The sequence below is a fragment of the Antedon bifida genome, chromosome 4, assembly GCF_963402885.1.
Source record: "Antedon bifida chromosome 4, ecAntBifi1.1, whole genome shotgun sequence".
NCBI lineage: Eukaryota > Metazoa > Echinodermata > Crinoidea > Comatulida > Antedonidae > Antedon > Antedon bifida.
The window spans coordinates 16,679,637-16,699,385 of record NC_136229.1 but is presented as its reverse complement, the minus strand read 5'-3'; the positions used below and the strand labels follow the sequence as shown (position 1 = coordinate 16,699,385).

Sequence of the window (19,749 nt, the reverse complement as noted above, 5' to 3'; positions counted from 1 at the left end):
GGCTGACATACTAATGTATGAACCCTGATAAAGTAATACTTAAAGCACTCACATCTTGGGGTACATTCTTCAAGATAAGACATGGGCTGCTTGAGCCAAAGTTGTTGCCAGTAGACCAACCTACAATGAAAAAGGTGTTCCCTTGGGTTAAGACTGGAAATCTTCAGCAGTGTTCTATCTGGTACACATCCACTGTAGTGACCCGTTATATGTGGGTATTGGTGAATATTAATTCATTAAAGGAATTCTCATGCCATAAATTACACAATTCTACAACTAGTCTAGCAGAAATGGTGCAAAATAAAATAAAAACATCCAACAAAAACAAGTCATTAATAATAAAAACAAATCCTCAATAAAAAAATTGTCAAAATGTTAATAATATCAGGCATATATTGTTGTTTTATTTAATTATAAATAAAAGTTAATAAATATTTGCAATTTCATGAGTCTACAGAAGGAAGAGCAACATACCTGCGCCACCTCCACCACTTCTGTTGCCAGTGTCCCAGGATCTTGTTCCTCCAGCAGGCCAGGATGTGCTTCGGCTAACATTTCCACCTCCGTATCCTGGTGGGGGACGTGACAGAGTGTTGCCCCGACTGCTGTTCAAAGGCACATTCCATAGCTGATTTGTAAGTGCAGTGGGTTGGTAAACCTGTGGTTCATCATAACTGCTTCCACCACTCCAAACTGGACGTTTAGTAGATGGATTACCACCGCCACCACCCCATGTTCCGGCATTACCAGCAGTTGTGGAACCAGACCAGCCACTGCTAGAATTTGGCTGCATAGGTTTGGTGAGAATACCAGAGATGTCGGTCTCTCTTCCCCGACCTGGAGTCTTTGATCCGATGCTGCTAATGCTGCTACTGAAAAGGCTGCCATTGACACTTCCTGGTGTAGCATCAGGATCGTTCTCAACATCCTTTGTACGTGGCTTCCATGGAACACCAGGTTTGAATTCTGGAGGTCCAAAATCAGTCTGAATGTCTGAGCTTGGTTCAGGAAAGCTCCAAGTTGGATCTGAGATGGTAGAATCAGCACTTTGAGGAAGGCTTTCTGGTGGAGTTGGAGATTTGCTATGAGACCAGCTGCTCTCACTCTGGTTATCAGCACCTACTGTCAATAAACCAAACACTTGATCATTGCCTTTTGAATTACTGAAGAAATCTTTGAACCGGGACCGAGACTGTGGAGGACAAAGATCGCTGGAATCGGTGTTGAATACATCTGAATCGCTATTGAGCTTGTGGCGATGTGCCTTGGGTACCCGTTGCTGCTGTTGTTGCTGCTGCAGTTGCTGCTGTATGAGCTGTTGCTGGACGACGTTTAGACGAGCAAGTAATTCCTGCTGCTGTCTCGTTGACGAATTCATTCCAGGTCTGTTCTGGACTTGAATCATCTGCTGTTGGACAAGTTGGCCGTATCTTTGTTGAATCAGCTGGAAGACAGTCATCAATTGCTGGTGTGAGAGGTGTTGGTTGAGGAGAGACTGATTTATCAAGCCAGCCTGCACAGCAAGCTGTAGGATCTGCTGAGTAGTGAGTGGAGACCGTTGTTGTTGTTGGCTCGGTAGCGGTTGGAATCCTTGCTGCTGCTGCTGTTGTTGTTGTTGGCCACGCGACTGCTGCATTGGGAAGGTTGGCGACATGGTACTTTGGCTAGGAAACCCTTTACCGAGCGGAGCATTTGGCATCACTGTTGCAGTGCTATGACGGGACGGATTGAAAGTTGAGGTGGGTTGTACCGGTGGATTGTCATTAACCCCTTTGGGATCGTTCATACTCTGTTCATTTAGCATCATCTTGTTGAAGTCTTTGGTCAAATCTAGGTCCATGTTATTGCTTCCATCAATTTGGTTTGGTAGTTTACTGCTAAGTTCCCCTACAAAAAAATAAATGTAATAGAAATCATGTTTGTATTAGGGCAAACATCAAGAACAATTGCAGTACTTCCAACTGCAGTAAAGACAAAATAGTTACTGCAGTAATAGTTTATTGAACTTACTCATTGTAGCTTCAATATCAGGGCTATTGTTTTTCAAGGCCATTTCAGCATCTTCTCTTTTAAATCCCATTTCCATCAATCGTTTCATTTTGGATTCCTTCTGCTATAAAAAAAAAATTGTTGAAAATAGACATTTGTTTTCTATACTAACTAAACGTTATGGAATTAGTGATGTGGAAAATTGAGATACTAATAATGATGATGATGATGTCAATGGCAAAATTGATGATTACAGTACTAAAACTGTTTTACTTACTTTGTTCCACATGTGACGTGGTCCTCCACTTCCTACAGAGGCTTCACTACCCTGTGAGTGTGTTTCCCATTCATCATCACCACCACGATTACCACCAGCACCACTACCCCACATACTCCCTACAAAGAAAAGACAAAATTGTTGATAAATATCAGCGAACACTCTGGTTTTGGGATAGTTTTCGGTTTTTAGAGAGTCTGGTATTGAAAGTGTTGCTTACCTTGTCCAGGAGCTTCTTCATTTCCACTACCAAGCCATCCAGATTGCATAGGTTCCTTGAAAGTACTGCCAGCATTACTGCCACCTGCATTACCCCAATCGGAGCCAGCACCTTGAGTGTTACCCCATCCTGGGCCTTTGGACTGTGCTACAGATGCATGACCCCAAGACGACCCACCATCTGGTGCCTTAGGGCCGCTATTTCCCCATCCTGTTTGTTTCTGAGGAGCAGGACCCCAGTCACCTCGATTTCCACCAGCTTCTGGTTTTGGGGCAAATCCTTGTGGTGCATTTGGTTGAATTGGTGTGCCTGGTGGGCCAGAAGAGTTACTTACAAATTGTTGAGATTGCATAGTACTGTTAGGCTGGCTGGAAGTACTCCCTTGGCGAGCGGCATTTTTACGGTTGATTGCCGTCATGTTCATATTATGTTGATTTGGATCGCCCCATATATATGTTCCATCATCAACTTTGCTTTGCTTTGGTGGAGTTGGATCACCCCATCCGGTTGCTGATTTAGGCACAGTGACATTTGGTGTGGGTCCTTTCCATCCAGATCCATATGTTTTTTCTGGAAGAGCAGCAGCACCGGATGCACCACCAGTTGCTCCGGTTTGGTTTTGTGGATCGTTACCCCAGGAGCCCCAGGCTCCTCCACCAGGTGGTTTATTAGCAGGATTTCCAGAAGCAGTAGCACCACCACCATTTCCACCTCTTTGACCTGGAATAGGACTTGGAATGCTTCCATTGCCAGGTCTGGGTTGCTGTCCTCTCTGCTGGTTGTTCCATTGTGAAGAGGGTGGTTGTTGTTGAACATTTGGATTGTTCCATTGTGACATACCCCCACTTCCTGATGAAGCTCCCCATGGAGGTGATGTCTTATTTGGTTGTTGATTTCCCCACTGTGAATTCCCAGATGTAGTGGGAGGCTTAGTCCAAGCAGACGGTGTCGGTGGTTGAGACGATATATTTGTGTTTCCGCCCCAACTTGACGATTGTTGTGGTTGTGGTTGTTGCTGCTGCTGCTGCTGTTGCTGCTGCTGCTGCTGCTGCTGTTGCTGCTGCTGTTGCTGCTGCTGCTGTCCACCTTGTTGTCCCCAACCACTTTTGTTGTCCGGATTTCCCCATGGTTTACCATCACTGCCACCTCCTCCTCCACCCCATGCTGTGGGTGGTGTTGGTTGCTGTTGGCCATCTTTCCATCCTGCACCACCAGGAGCATCCCAGCGTACATTCTGCTTAATTGGAGTCTTTCCCCATCCATCATTGGAGTTTACACGTTGCTGAACAACCTGAGATGATGGTCCCTTAGTGCCTGAAAAGTTGTGTGTGGTAGAATCCATGTTGGGTGTCCTTGGTGGTCCCCATCCTGTACCGTCACCACCAGATTGCTGAGGGTTTGATTCTTTACTTGGACCAGGATTCCCCCAGCCACTGCCACCTCCTCTTGAGTTGTTCCATCCCTGACTATTAGGGTTCTGATTTCCCCATTGCTGAGCTTGTTTGGAATTATTGCCCCATCCTAAGTAATTACCCTGTCCCGAATTGGAATCTGAACTTGCTGGCTGAGAACCCGGATTAGAAGTAGGGGCGGATGCAGCACTTTGTCCTCCCCATGGCCCACTGGTATTTGGGCTGTTGTTACCCCAGCCGGATGAATTATTTCCACTGGAATTAGGATTTGAAGTCATATTGGAATTATTCCATCCCATAGTAGAATGTTTGCTGGAATTGTCTCCCCACCCTTGCACCCTACTGCCTGCAGCAGATGTGGGTGGACCCTGTGGGTTAGGAGCTGAGCCCCATCCTGAGCAATTATTGCCGCTTCCCCCAATATTATCAAAATTGGAGTTGGGAGCACCCCAATTATTTGTTCCTGTCATGTTCTGGGAATTTGATCCTGTATTCCATGAAGACCCTTAAAAAAGAAAAGAAGATTTAATTAATAGTGTGAACGCACTCTCATCCTGTTGACAATTTAGCTTTGTTAAAACAACATTAATAATGTGAACATTAATGTATATGACAGAGTATAATTTCCATTGGATTGATGGAATCATGTTTCAAGTTAGACTAAAGCTCTATCTACACTATTAAACTTTATGTTACAAAAAAATGTGATGTGCCCATTGGACATACAGTGTATGGTCATATCACTACCATTTGGGTATATCACTACCATATTTGGGCACATCCCACTATTTTTTTCAAACTTGTTTGATAGTGTAGACAGAGCTTAAATTAGTGAGTGGGATTACACTATTACATGGGATTATACTCGGACATATACAGTACAAAGCTTTGTCTACACTATCGAAATAGATTGACCAAAAAAATATGATGTACCCAAATATGGTAGGGATGTCCAAACCATCATGTCCATATATGGGCACATCACATATTACACATAAAATTTGATAGTGTAGACAGAGCTTAACAATTTATATTCAACAGGTAACAATTATAAATTATGTGCATATAATTAATCAGTCAATAGATTGACCAAAAAAATATGATGTACCCAAATATGGTAGGGATGTCCAAACCATCATGTCCATATATGGGCACATCACATATTACACATGTATAAAATTTGATAGTGTAGACAGAGCTTAACAATTTATATTCAACAGGTAACAATTATAAATTATGTGCATATTAATTAATCAGTCAATTTAGATACACAATGAAAATATGTTTATAAATAGATTAAAACTTGACTAAATATTCAGTAAACATTAATATATTCCATTAACATCTATAGAAATAATTCATATTTACTAGCTAATTCAGTACTGGATTGGACACTTTAGATATTGTCGTCTTAAAGGTCAGAGTTCAAATGAATATTATTGTCTATATAATAGATGCGCAGCTGCATGTCTATGATTAGGACTCTAGGGAACTTCACAAATAACCCCTCACGCTACATGTTTAACAAATTTAAAGTTTAAAGTATTCATTTTGAAATGCTTATAATCACATTATAAGCATTTCAAAATGAATACTTTAAACTTTAAATTTGTTAAACATGTAGCGTGAGGGGTTATTTGTGAAGTTCCCTAGAGTCCTAATAATAGATTTTAAATGATTCGCAATCATTATCAATGTGAAAACATCCAATAAAAATAATCTATTCTTTGTAAATTTTACCTTCCTTCAATTTATACACAATTTTTCTTTCAAAAAATGCTGCCGTCATTTGCATAAATGACAGCCCGTCTCTTAAAAAATTATTAATACCATTGTAATTGTAATAAGTGCAATCTAGTAGTTTAATAATATCATAATAAATATAACATTTTTTTTTGTGTATATTTTTACTTTAAAATTATTTACTGCATATTCTTTATTTTTTAGAATGTTTCCAATAATTATGCTGTGTTAACTTTGCCACAAAATACAAGCTAACAGGCTTCAATACAAAGTCTAATGAAAATGGGTCCGGGCTAGTCAACCTAACTTCCCACCTGGTTGTTGTCTAGTGTGAAATTAGGATGGCAAATAATACCCACATATAATATTTTAGCTGTAGCACTTAGAAATTGTGGTAATATACATCTGTGAATGCGCCTTGTGAACCAGCTAGGGATCTATTTTGTACTGTGTATTGTGATATTTTGTATATTTTGTAAGATCATTTTAATCCAGACCTTTTTATTTGAATTGCCCCGTGTGGGATGATTAAAGAATTTTGAATTGAATTGAATTGAACGCACAATGAACTAGTGGTCTGTTAAATAAAATCCTAAAAATTAAACGCTGACAAGTTTTTGTCATGGCATCCGCATCAACTTACCAGAATTTTGCCAGGCATTCCCACCTCCTCCATTGCTTTCATTTCCATTATTCCCACCCTCAGGTTTGTTGCCATTATTATTCCATCCTGATTGATTTCCAGAGTTAAATCCAGGAGGCATATTCCATTGTTGATTGTTGGCATTCATGCCTGGAATATTAGCACCAGAATTAAAGCCTGAGCTTATGGAACCACCTCCTGCAGAACTTGGAGGCATTGGCTGGTTCATGCTCACTGGCTGTCCATTGTTCGGTCTTGCAGTAGCGCCATCATTGTTCGCTATATTATTTTGGTTATTGTTCAGGCCGCTTTTTGGCCAATCACCATTTCCGTTTCCATCCCCAAAGTTGGGGTTTCCCCAGCCAGAATTGGGAGCTAAGCCACTGTTGCTATTGTTCATACCTTGAGGGGCACCAGATTGAAAAGAGCCCTGATGAAATTGTGTTGTTTGTGTTGCTCCACTAGATGCAGCACTCCAGTTGGCACCGCCGCTGCCCATATTACTTCCTCCTCTTTGACTCCACATGGAATTTGTTGCGTTTGTACTGGACTGCGGTGGCTGAAGTTGCGCTTGACTATTTGGCATATTACCACCAGCATTATTCCCATTTCCTCCACTCGTTTCTATATTACTCCCGGTTCCCATATTGCCTGTTGGAATACTTGGACCGTTGGCAAGTTTTTCTCCCGCTATTTTGTTTTCCGTTGCTTCTCCTATTGCGGGCCACGCATCTTTATCTTGTCCATCCACTATAATGCCGTTTGGTGGCTTAACCGTTGCTTGTTCTGCTTTTGTATCAGAATCTACTGTTGCCATTTTTGGCCATTCAAGTTCTGTATGTTCTCCTTGATTATTAGTGGCACTATCAGAGAAACCCGTCTGATTTATTTCTTGTGCTGAAAGTTAATAAATTCTTTCATTACTATACGATTTAATCAACTCTTAAAATCTGTTAGTGTGTCGTTTTGCCATAACTAATGGTAATGATTGTGGCATCTGTATATAAAGCATTCATTAACTGCATAGAACACTTTGGAACACACCCAATGGGACACTATCCTGTGAAACGAACAAGGGATAAAAATAAGTATTCCAACACTACGACCAACATGTTGTTGGGTTCTACTGTAGGCACCAGTGTTGTTTGGCAAATATTATATTAATAACTAAAATTGAATTATTTATATTTAAGCAACGTATTTGCATTCATGCAAATTAATATTCATACGTTTTAATTAAAATTAGAACAAATAATTAATGTTATTGTTTGACCATGCTATTGTGTTGGAAATTTATGCACTTCTTAGAAAATTCATTTATTACCGACAAACTTGCATTTGAAATAAATTAAGGCGTCTGCACTAGCACATCGTTGTATAATTAAATCATTTATTTTTTTATTTATTATAAGTCTGACTATAGACTCAATATTTTGATTATGTTTAAGTTATACATAAAATAGGAAGCATATGTTTGTTTATGGTTGATGGTTGATAGTTTTTTTTTTCCCTAATTGTATTAGTTTGAACTGAAATAAACCACACTATTGAATTTAATGTAAATAATAGTACAATACATAAACTATGTCAGATAGACTACCGGGAGGAAGGAAGGTAGAGAAGCTATAGATATAATATGTTCTACACTGAATCTTCAACAAGCATTATATATACCTATTTATCAAATAAAAGGAATTGACAGTACAAAATATCTAATGGAAAGATATAATCCTACAAACATTGTCAGATTCTTGATCCAAACAAGAATATGAAATTCACAATACAGAAAGCAAATACAGAGCAAATACCAGAAACGTCACAGTACATTTAAGTAATACAATAGAACAGTAGCAATGAAAAGCAATGATAAAATAGTTATGACACATTTAGAAAGCGAAATATCAACGCTAGATTAACTGGGTGGTTTGTGGTGCTTAATGCGGTCAGTAACAATACTTACATCCATTCCAACACAAAGGTAAAGGTTATTAACACAACAACATATTGTCGTCGATAATAGTGTTGAATTTTGGTATGCATTATTAGTCTATACAATTTCTCACATATATAATAGGCCAAACAACTATATACAACCATAGAGAAATAAGTTATGAATTTCTCCATGCCATAACTGTTCATCTAGCCAGTCTTTTGTAATTATCACAGCTTATGCTAATTTTTATAATTTCATTAAGTACAAAGGGTTAATAATTAATGTTATTATTGTTTATTATGATTAATGGAATATAAATGACATATTATACCACCAGACAAAAATAAACAAGTTGTGGTTAGTATGTATCAAGGGGCCATCATAGTGCATTGAATGATGAACTTGTAGATTAACATATCTAAATTAATAATTTATCATGAGGCAGTAAAATGTTTTAAGGCACGGATAATAATTATTGATCGTTTTTTTAAAAATAAATAATTATCCTGAAACTCCAACACATATTACATAATCACATCAGTGGCATGTAAGTGACATCACATCTTCACAAGGTGAAAGCCAATCCCTTCTACAGTATCCTGTCACACCCATATCTCTTGCATGAAAATCAATTGAAATCCCAATTTGTAGGCCATATAAACTGTTTTAAACTTCTTATTAGTAAGAGTGTGTATTTTGGTAGACAGTGTATTTATCTTGTTAATTGGCAAAAATTGTTCTTTCATTTCAAACGGAGAAAATAGTACTGCACATACAGGGTAATTAAATCACAATTTGATTCGTCCTATAATTTTGAATATGGACTACATATGAATTTAGATGGGATTAATGAAGAATGGATTGTTAAATTGGAGAATTTGACTAATATGACATTTTTGGACTATCTAGTAAAATCTACAATAATTTAAATTCACAAGACGACATCAAAGTGATTCGTTTCATTTTTAAAATGTCAGTTTAGTAGTATTTTTGAGTGTCTAAGTGATAATCATTATAAAACATTCTTTTACAAAACACAAAATAATATGCAATGACATTACTATTTGTGGTTAAACGACATACAAGTTTGTTTACAATTCTTTGTTTACCTTGGGTCTTTGTGGTACTTTGATTGAGTTGATTGTGTGGTGTAAATTCAGTCACTTGTTGAGTTTGAACAAGCGCTGGCTGGTGGGGCCAAGGACTAACCACTTGGACTTTGGTTTGTTCTACTTCTGTTAATTTGAGAGAGAGAAAAGGCCAAGTGAACCGCAAAGAACAAGCTTTTTTGACAGCATAAGCCCCATGTTTTACCCCTAGTTTAATGTCAGTTTTTAGTAATTATTAGAATATTCAGATTTGATAGTCTTATTTGAAATAAAGCTAAAAGCGGGACTTGGGAAACATGTTGATACAGTGGAAAATGGTACAATTAATTTAATAGTCCAATATTTTTCTTATAGCCAAAGCACAACCAGTACCAAACCATACTATTGTGCTGAATGAATTATCAAATTAATAATTAATAAGTCTATAATGTTCCTTATAGCTCCCAACAGTCATGTCCCAAACTAGTGTGTTAAATTCAAATTAATAATTGCAATTATTTTGGTGAAACACAGAAGCCCTATAAACTACTGCAAGAAAACAATTATGCAATATTCTACAACTAATACAATATACAATTGACTATACTATAAAACAACATAATTAAAAGCAGACAAACCTTTGGCTTTTTGTTCGAGAGGAGCCTGAAAGAAATAGAATTTAAAAAAACGTTATTAAATTTAATAATGCAAGAAGCATTGATAATTTGTTGCAGTAAGTATTACTTAGGAGAGGTTCTTTCTACTGTACATAAAAACAATATTTTATAGAGAATTTTTCCATTTCATAATTAGGATTGTTCAACATTATCTCAATCCTATAATCACAAAGCCACTTGCAATGCATATAAGAAAACAAGTCTTAAGCCTAGAAGAGAGTGACCTGCGCTGCTTTCATACAAGGGGATTTGAAGCTTTGCTCTGAAGAGTATGACAGATCGGAAAAGGTAAAGAATGTTCAACGAGGCCTAGACTATCTGACGACATATTGAGCAAAACTACGGAGGTCAATTACTTTAAATTGGATGACATGTGTAAAGCAAACATGTTAATATGTTTCAGTTTTGATATAAGCCATTACAGGCATGTATCAAAGTCCACTAAAGGGGAAGAATATGAATTGTTTAATAGCTTATTACATTATACACAACCATTTCAGTTCTTCTGATCTTTACATATTTCAATTTAAATGGAAGTGTACTAAAGAATTCTTGCTGCTCTTAATGACAGAAAACGACAGGCCACACCCCACGCCCTTCCAACATATGACAAGGATTCTGAGATACTTAAAATGTAAATAAATGCTAAGAAAGTGAAAAAATGCAAAGATTTTTATTTAATACGTCGGTGCATGTTGTAGACATTAATCCTTTGTGATATCAATTTTTTTTTTTAATTAATGATCTGTTGGTGAATAGTTAAAACAATTTTGTTAATTATTTTGTCTCTATAAACTTATATTCTGAAATAAACATCATCATGATCATTTGAAATTAAACATTAAATGTATTTTGTTGTACCTTTATCACCTGAATTTCGTCAATGTTCAGTGAATTCTGTTTGTTAATTGGTTCATTCAGATCATGTGATATGTCTTGATTACTTTCGTTTCCAATCTAAATAAAAGAAATAAGATATTGAAGCGAGATGAGTAATATTCTCCAAATAAAAATCACAGGGGATATAAATATTTTATGTTTGTGAATTTGGTCTATGTTCAAATAAATACAACATCAAATCAGAATATTATTACTTAAGCTTTGTCTACACTATCAAACTAGTTTGAAAAAGTGTAATGTGCCTAAATATGGTAGTGATACATCATGTCCATATATGGGCACATCACATGAGCTTAAGTTTGATTTATTTTTATTCGTGTGAAACCACACTTACTTGTATTCTGAAAGCTTTTAATTTCTCTCTAGCGTTCTGCAAGGTTCTATTAAGTTGATTTAGGAATGCCTCAGTAAAAACGTTCGGAACTGGCTTTCGCTTTAACCTGCGATTCTGAAAACAAAGAATTTTTATAAGAGTAAGACATAATAAAAATAATCGAATAAAAGATAAAAATACTAGAAAATAGGTAAAATAACTACTTGGTGCAATTACAGCGCATCTAGCCAGTGATAAATTACTTGAGGCATCTTATTTTACTTGCTTATAAAAAACAAGGTCCTCTATGATCTGGTGGTTAAGACAGTGAATCCTACATGTTTTTTAAAAATGTATATTTTCTGATAATCTATTGATCTATATGAATTGAATTAAAATCATATTCTCAATTTCTCACTGTATTACTTGTTATTGAATAATGAATATAATACAATGTGTACATCAACATGATTTAAATATCTTAAGATACTGTATACTTAATAAAGAACCTGAAAATATTTAAAACGCTTGGTTTTATGGTAATTCCTAATTTTTCGACAGACATGTTAAGCTTTAACTGATGGAGAATGTTTTAATGACCATTAGCAAAACGTACAATCCATTAAGTACAATTATCTGTTTGCTCTTTGCCCGCTTGTTTTCTCTCGATGATTTCTGTTCTTAAAGGTCAAAGTACCATGATACTTTTAATAGCTATGTAATCAATCAATAAGCATTTAATGGCTGTGATTTCTCAGGTTAAATTTACTAATTGTTAATAATTATTAATAAATACATTTTTAATAATTTTTTCAATTTACAAATTTGCAAGTATTTATGATTTATAATTTATTATCATTAGCCTGGACGAAGGAATATGGTTTTTCCTGAACTTAGACACTTCTTTCTAGCTTATCTTACTTTATCATTTTCATTTAGCTTTTTGTTTATTTTATTGATCTCCAATGAGATCCAGCCACTGATAGTGATACCCACAGAATTGTCATTTTTTAAGTTATTTTGAGAGAGTGCTTTGAGAAGAGTATGAATATAAGCCAGACAGGAGCTGCCTGGACCACTATACAGAATACATTGATCCGATAAATTATTTGGAAAGCAATCTGCAGCATCTTCCATGCATACTTAAAATAAATGCATTTGCACTACTGTAACCATAGGCCATATTGCTAAGTAGTTATAGTGCCAACTTAAAGTGTTTCCAATGGTTGCCGTGTAACAACCAAAACATTAGGTATCATAGCAAAAGTAATTATTGTATTTTAAAGGTCATATAAGGTCACACGACTTATACCTTAATTAGTTTTGTGATATGGTGGGTATTAAAAATATGTATTTTATTGCCTACAATCAATATCAGGATTTTAAAAATACAATGGGGTAATAATCCAAACAACTCACAATATGAAATATCATCATTTAATCATCAATAAGAAATTTTACATACTCAATGAATTTTTTACTTTCTTTTCCCTCATTTATTTAAAATATGTCTCATACTCGCCTACAGTTTATTATAAGCTTCTGTCCGCATTAACATTAATCTTTGCAGATATTTTTCTTGCGCATTGCAGTAGCAAACCGCAAAATAGCATTAGCTATAATCTGTGATAATAATATACCTGTTCAGACTATCTATCTATATATTATCAAACATGGTGTTAAAGATATAACAAATATAATAATAGTTACCTTGATAATATTAACAAAACACAGAAACTGTACTTCTCCTAAGTTCTCGTTGATGTGTTCAAAGTTAAGCTGATCAAGGGTTGTTGTGTTCTGTGGATGGCTTTGGCATGCAAAAAACTGGAACACTCTGCATTCTATACAAATAATTAGAATCTAAATGATTAAACGCCCTATTCAGGTTTTGTCAGCAAGATTTGCTGGACTATAATGGTATTAAAAATGGTGTAAGGAAATTACACATAAAATAAACAATAATCTAGTAATGGTAGGTTAGGCCTAGCTATTAAAAGAGAAATAAAAGGCTATAGTTTGTCAATTGGAGGCAAAGTACAATTTTATTTGACCTTATTGTGTTTAGTTAATAGTAGTTATCTTTATCTATATCAAGAATTCGGTACTTTGCTTGATTTCTATATTGGGAAAACAAGTATTTAAAAAATAAGAATTTGGCTTTCTGCTTGTCCAGTGAAAAAAAATGTGGTTTTAAAAACCAATGATTTTTATAAAGGAAAATTAACAGTTATGTTCAGTTCTATACAATTGAATGCTTTACTATGCAATAAGGCTTCTGCTTGTCTATTGAAATATATTTTAGAAGCTCCATGGTATAGTGATGTGCGATATGAAATGTAATTTTATAAGCTTATGGTTTTTATTATTCATAAAGGAAAATTAAGAGCAATATTCAGTTCTTATTGGATTCATATGACATTAACGGTACACGCGCATTACTATGTAATAAGGAGTTGTTAAGGCTGCAACAACATTATGCTTATTAACAGGAAACTAATGTAAAAATGATGTTCCATGGCTTAGAAATAAAATATCAATGTAATAAGAAAATAATTTCTGTTTCAAAGCCAATTATTTTTTGTTCACAGCTCATTAAGATAAAAACAGCACCCATCTGTCTGCAATCGTTGGCACATTAGACATTATATCATAATTAATTATATGATAATTAATATTACTTATTAATTTATGTTATAAAAGGCATGGTTTCCTTACCATTGGAATTTGAATATAGAGCATCCTTGAATACTTTGAAGAATACCTAAATAAATACAGAAAATATTTAATGCAAAAAAATTAGTTGAAAGAAATTCACACTCTTAAAAAACACAGTAACCAGCTTGGGAATTTGATGGTGAATAAACTGGCAAATAAACAATATAACTAATGTAATATTACATTATTATTCCATAGAAAACAAAACATTATTGTTTAGAAATCTAAACAGTTTATTAATTTTATTTTAAAAGAAATTCAAGGTAAATTTCTAAAGTACAGCTTAAAAAACACAAATTTCCCAGCTTGGGAATATGTAAACTGGCAAATAAACAATACAACTAATGCAATATTATTCCATAGAAAACAAAACATTATTGTTTAGAAAACAAAACAGTTTATTAATATCTACAGACATATGCATGTATGTGAAACCAACAAAATATGGAAAGCATAATCATTTCTTTCAAAAACATTATTGATCAAAAATGCATCTCCCGTTGATAGGATGTGAAACCAAATGCTGATGTTGCAAGTAGATCAGACAATGCTTAGCATTCACGCCAGACAATGAAGATACACGCACCGTATTTAGTACCATCTTATTATAATATACATCAGTCAAATAAGATAATATCATAAATGTCAGATACGAACGTAATCAAAATATTTTTTTCGTTGCCGTTTTTATCCTTTACAATACAAAAATAGTTTGGAAAGTTTTGTTCATTACTGTAGATAATTTGCTTTGTTTATAAATTTGAAATTGAGACATCATTCTTTTTCATTCATTTCTTAATTTTTTTTATTTTTCACAATAATGAAACAAGCTGATATGGAATAATTTAGTTGAAATTAAGAAAGAAAAATATTAATATCTAAGGGCTTGTATTAGTATGAGGTATATAGATAATTTATTATGTTAGAATTGTGAAGAAATGAAACAATGTTTAAAGAATTAGATCTGTCCGGATAATCAGCAATTTGTTGTGTGTGAACAGATGTCTATGAATTATATTACACAATATCTCTTCCACAACTTTAAAAAGTCTTAAAGCCTTAAAAAACCCATCTTATCTTGATAAGATTGCTAAATGTAAAAATAGAAACTAACCTCCTCATCTCCAAGATCTTCGTAATCTTCAACTATAAAGAAAATGAAAACAATTATTAATTTTAATATTTATATTTAATAATCAATATTTTGTTTTGGTTTTAAATATATTTATGGTATAGTATTACTTGGTTTCCATTACGAAAATTCAAACTAATTTATTGTGTTACTTATAATAGAATCAATATGGTTGTTACACTAGGAAAATCCTTATTCCTCTGACGCATGTAAAACTGTATGAATTATTAAACAAAATCAATCACATTTTACAGAATTCTATTGATGATATATTGAGGAGGCATTTGATATTATTTCATAGAAGATCTATCTGATTTTAATTGTTTTAAACAGGAGAATAACTATAATTTAAAAAAAACTGTATTTACTGATTTATTTAATATTTTACACCTATACAGGTACAAGGTTTTTTTTAAATGAAATGGTCATTCATTAATTTACACTATTTTGAGACCAAGACTGATGAAGGCCACTAGAAGAACATCATCTTAAAGAGTTTATCTGTAATTGAGGGTGACCTTATATCCTATTAGTATTATCAAACCTGATGTGAAAGCAACCTACTTGGAGAATACAGATACAAAGTGTACAGCAGAAAGAACTTACTGTGTTAGTAACAAGACGTAGGTTTGGAGCGGGTGAAATCTAAGGATTGATAGAGGGCTTAAATTCCTCTGTAATGCGTTTTATTACATTTACAGTAAATAGACAATAATTTAAGATAGTAAAGTTATCTGCCTCTCACCCAGCACAACGCCAATGCATCAATAATGACAAGAAATAAAGTAGCCTTTGAATTTATATATGAATACTTCTTTACACACTTGGTTGATTTAAGATGAGACAGATACCAAATGTAATGCAATATACAGGTCAAAGTGTTTCAGTTAATAGAGGAACATGTACATGCACACCTGAAGTCGTATATAAATCAAGTCACTTCTACAAGATTATCATGTTTGCTGTGGAATTTATTGCAGACTAAGTATGCAGGAGGCGTTAACAAAATTTCTCTATTTACCACAGACAGTACTACATGATATACAATTTATAGGTTGTAGCCATGTGTAGTTTGGAATATATCAGATCTTTTATAATGGACTTGCAAAATAGAAAGAACTTAACATTGATATTTACCTTGCTTGTTGTAATAAAGTATGCACGAGAGTTGTTGCAAGGGACTTAACAAGCCAAACACTATTCAGTTATTCAGTATAGCAGACAGGATAATAGAAAATGAGATGCAACAAGAATCTTAATAGATCTAGACAACAGGCTTACTTGCCAATTATACTAACAGACTTGATTCTCATTGCGATGCTTCTTTTTTTTCATACTAGCTTCAAGCACAGAATATCAAACCTCTAGTATATTTTAAGCAAAATAAGTGGACATTTGAATGCTAAGAATAGGCCATTTTGGCACAGTTCAATGATGGGATACAGCCTAAAAACGTGATTCTCATTGTGATGTCTATTGTTTCATACTACTAGCTTCAAGCACAGAATATGAGATGATGGCATACATAGTAATCAAACCTATAGTATATTTTTAATCAAAATAAGTGGAAAGTAGAACGCCAAGAATAGGCCATTTTGGCAGTTTAATGGTGGGATACACCATGAAAAACTTGAATTTGCGGAAGTCTGGAGCCGTGTATTTGACTACACAGTGTAGTACCAATGTAGTATTGTATCCTGTAGATGTCATTCTGTGGTTGCCGTTTTTGACGGGTAATGGCAGGTGCATAAAAAATACATATTTATATTAAAATGTCTATAATAAGTTTATACTTGCCTGATACTTTTGAAACAAAGGCAGCAGTTATTTCGCGGAACTTTTCTGTGCTTACATCATCAGTGTTCTGTAAAATATAAAATAATAAAACATGTTATTACTAACAATCACATCAAATTCTTTTTCCCATGCGTGTGCAATGACATTACCCATGCATTCTACCATGTAACACAATTCTAATGATAATGATACTGTATTTTATGAGTACAAATACAGTATAACCTTATAATTATATTTTTTAATCTATAGTTATTATCAATTAAATAAATAATTATTTGAATTTATGCAACAAAAATAAAAATGTGATTATCAATGATTATAGACATTTTTTTGTTCTAGAATTTATATTAGATAGAATTATAATATACAGTGATGACCCAAATACTTTTAGGCCTGGTCAATAATTATGACAAGACAAATTGCTGAGATAATTTGTATAGCTTTATTAATATGACACAGATATAAATACCAATACACCAATAAATGCTTAATGAACTCTTAGGTATGTTCTTTAAATAGACTTGTGCGTACCATACATAATATCAAATATAACAACAATTTTCAGTAATTACAATAAACTGTAATAATGATGGTATGTTGATATAATTAAAGTTGCCAGAAGCTAACAAACTCAGGTTATTTACAGCCTAGGCCCAATGCATTTGTTGTATGTATGTTCCCTGTTCATTTCCTGCTGACACCACTAGGCCTAGCTACTTGGTCTTAATTTTAAAGTAAAACTAAATTTAAACATATAGTATTTAAAGGAAACCCTAATTTGTACATTGTATTGTATTATTATAGTCTTTTTGATAATCAAATGGTAACTATAATTATTTTCTATTTGAAAAATTAAGGTAATTGAAGATAAAATATGTAGCCATAATTTTTCACTGCAATGTTTTGAGCACAAAATTTATCAAAACAATCAATTACATTATAAAATATTAATTTATTAAATTATATTGATTCGAAACTATAGATAGATAAAATGTAAATTTCTGTATTCTATATTTGTATTAACATCTGTGACTTTTCCTAGAAATCCTAGATATATTTAATGAGTAAATAAATTAAAGAATTGTTATTATATTCACAATGGACATGGTAGTAGGTAGTATCGACATGTTGGTATTAAAGGTTAATCCAGTATGGATGAGAATCCTCTAAACCTTGTATTGTTATGCAAATATAATGCACCCACCGAGGTGGTACAACTATATAATACTGCACAATAAACCGTATTGAATAAAAGGTATTGATAACAATTTGACAGTACTGTAATATGTGTGTTAACTCAATGAATTTGTTATTTATTTGTGTACAACATTTGATTATGTATAGTGCAAATTAAACATAGATTCTTATTTGGGATTATTTTGTGTATTTTTGTTTTGATGTTTAGTAGTAGTTAGTAGTGTAATTTACTGTAACAAAAATATTATTTTAAATAAAACAACATTTTTACATAAGACTGATGTATTTTTGTATATTTACAGTATCATAATTATGAATTTGAATGAAAAATATAGATTTTAATCCTTTTTACTTTTACTAATTTTATTGTTTGTTAGGCAGGATAGTCAGATGCTCACATCATTATGACACTAAATAGCTAGCTTGTCTTGACAAGTTAGTGAAACAGTGTGGTGATGTGAGATTGAGTTTTCGGACTTTTTTTCTGTTGTCTTGGTCAATTTATTCCGTTTAATAGGCCTTTTCCTGGTTTATTTTCATCAACTTTTTCATTTTTACACTTGTGGTAAACAGCGCATAGAGACTATTTGTATTTTGCGCTATATAAACTTAAAACGATTAACCATTAAAAAATGAATATTATTAAAATAAATACTGTTCTGTTAGTCTTGGAAAGTAAAGTTTGATTTAACATTACGAACCTGACCTTAGCAAGTCTACCAATAGTAAGTCTGTTTTGAATGGTAGCCCTAATTAAACTTAAATTAAATCAATTTCAATATTATTGCAACATATTGTGAACAGTTGCAAACCTATGACTAATTTCACGAAAAAAAAATGGTGTTAACTTTCTGGAAATCATCCAAGTTGAATTTTCAAATCCGGTACTGAAAAACCACATCGCAATATGTAACGATATTCATAACCATGATGGGTCAATATGTAACCTTAAGGTCATGGGTCACAGAATGTTTTATCAGAAACTATTATAAATACATTTACAAGATTAAACAAATTAATCAATTTTAATGATTCTAATTTTTTTGGTTTTAAAATCTAAAAATTATTTACGTACAGCAGTAATTTGCCAAGGGTTTGTGTTTTGAAATGTTTGTATCAAACATACAGTACTATTCCTAGGCTCAAAACCTTGGCTTACTTACTTACAGTGTTCACAGACAGTAGTTTCTACTGTATGATGTAGTGTTGAGATAGGCTTTAAATTCAATTGCGGTGAGGTGTCTATTTCAATATTTATGTTAGATACAAATACTGACAAAATGAACTAGTAAATCAAATTATTATTAAATGTTGATACAGTAGACATGTGAATCATAGTAGTAGACCTAAATAGCACAATGTTACTGTTACAGTACATAACAAATTAGCAGCAGTGTTGAGTGTGTTTTTTGTTGGTATGCAGTCAGACATTTTAAACATGGCTGAACAACAGTATACCACCGAGAGCTGCTGCAGTCTAATCCTAGCTACATGACCTTGTAGCACCATTAGGCAGTGTTCTCGTAAGCTACAGTACGACAGATAAATCTAAACTACAGTATTATTATGCTAGAGGTTACCTTGATATTATTAAGTCTTCATTAAACAACAGTATGTAGAATAGCTTTGTGAGGAGGTATACTGCAGTTATATTGTCCCTTGATACACGTTCACTAAACTGCTTAGTACACTAAATGTCTTTTTTTTTTA

The 19,749-nt window shown here is 33.7% G+C and overlaps 1 protein-coding gene across 3 annotated transcripts in view; it reads right to left on the bottom strand.

The window, feature by feature from the left end:
- LOC144840572 (uncharacterized) overlaps window positions 1-19,749 on the bottom strand; it is a 43,641-nt gene that overhangs the window by 4,358 nt on the left and 19,534 nt on the right. Inside the window, exons 3-16 of one of the 3 annotated variants that reach the window (XM_078696431.1) lie at window positions 16,843-16,909; window positions 15,028-15,059; window positions 13,914-13,959; window positions 12,906-13,039; window positions 11,217-11,330; window positions 10,844-10,939; window positions 9,944-9,968; window positions 9,327-9,452; window positions 6,285-7,181; window positions 2,487-4,403; window positions 2,267-2,385; window positions 2,011-2,113; window positions 475-1,887; window positions 53-120 (exon numbers count right to left, since the gene is read on the bottom strand). In XM_078696431.1, the coding sequence (XP_078552557.1) occupies window positions 53-120; window positions 475-1,887; window positions 2,011-2,113; window positions 2,267-2,385; window positions 2,487-4,403; window positions 6,285-7,181; window positions 9,327-9,452; window positions 9,944-9,968; window positions 10,844-10,939; window positions 11,217-11,330; window positions 12,906-13,039; window positions 13,914-13,959; window positions 15,028-15,059; window positions 16,843-16,909 (5,157 nt within the window). The remainder of the gene's footprint in view (window positions 1-52; window positions 121-474; window positions 1,888-2,010; window positions 2,114-2,266; window positions 2,386-2,486; window positions 4,404-6,284; window positions 7,182-9,326; window positions 9,453-9,943; window positions 9,969-10,843; window positions 10,940-11,216; window positions 11,331-12,905; window positions 13,040-13,913; window positions 13,960-15,027; window positions 15,060-16,842; window positions 16,910-19,749) is intronic. The other 2 variants (XM_078696432.1, XM_078696434.1) reach the window with 2 other exon arrangements.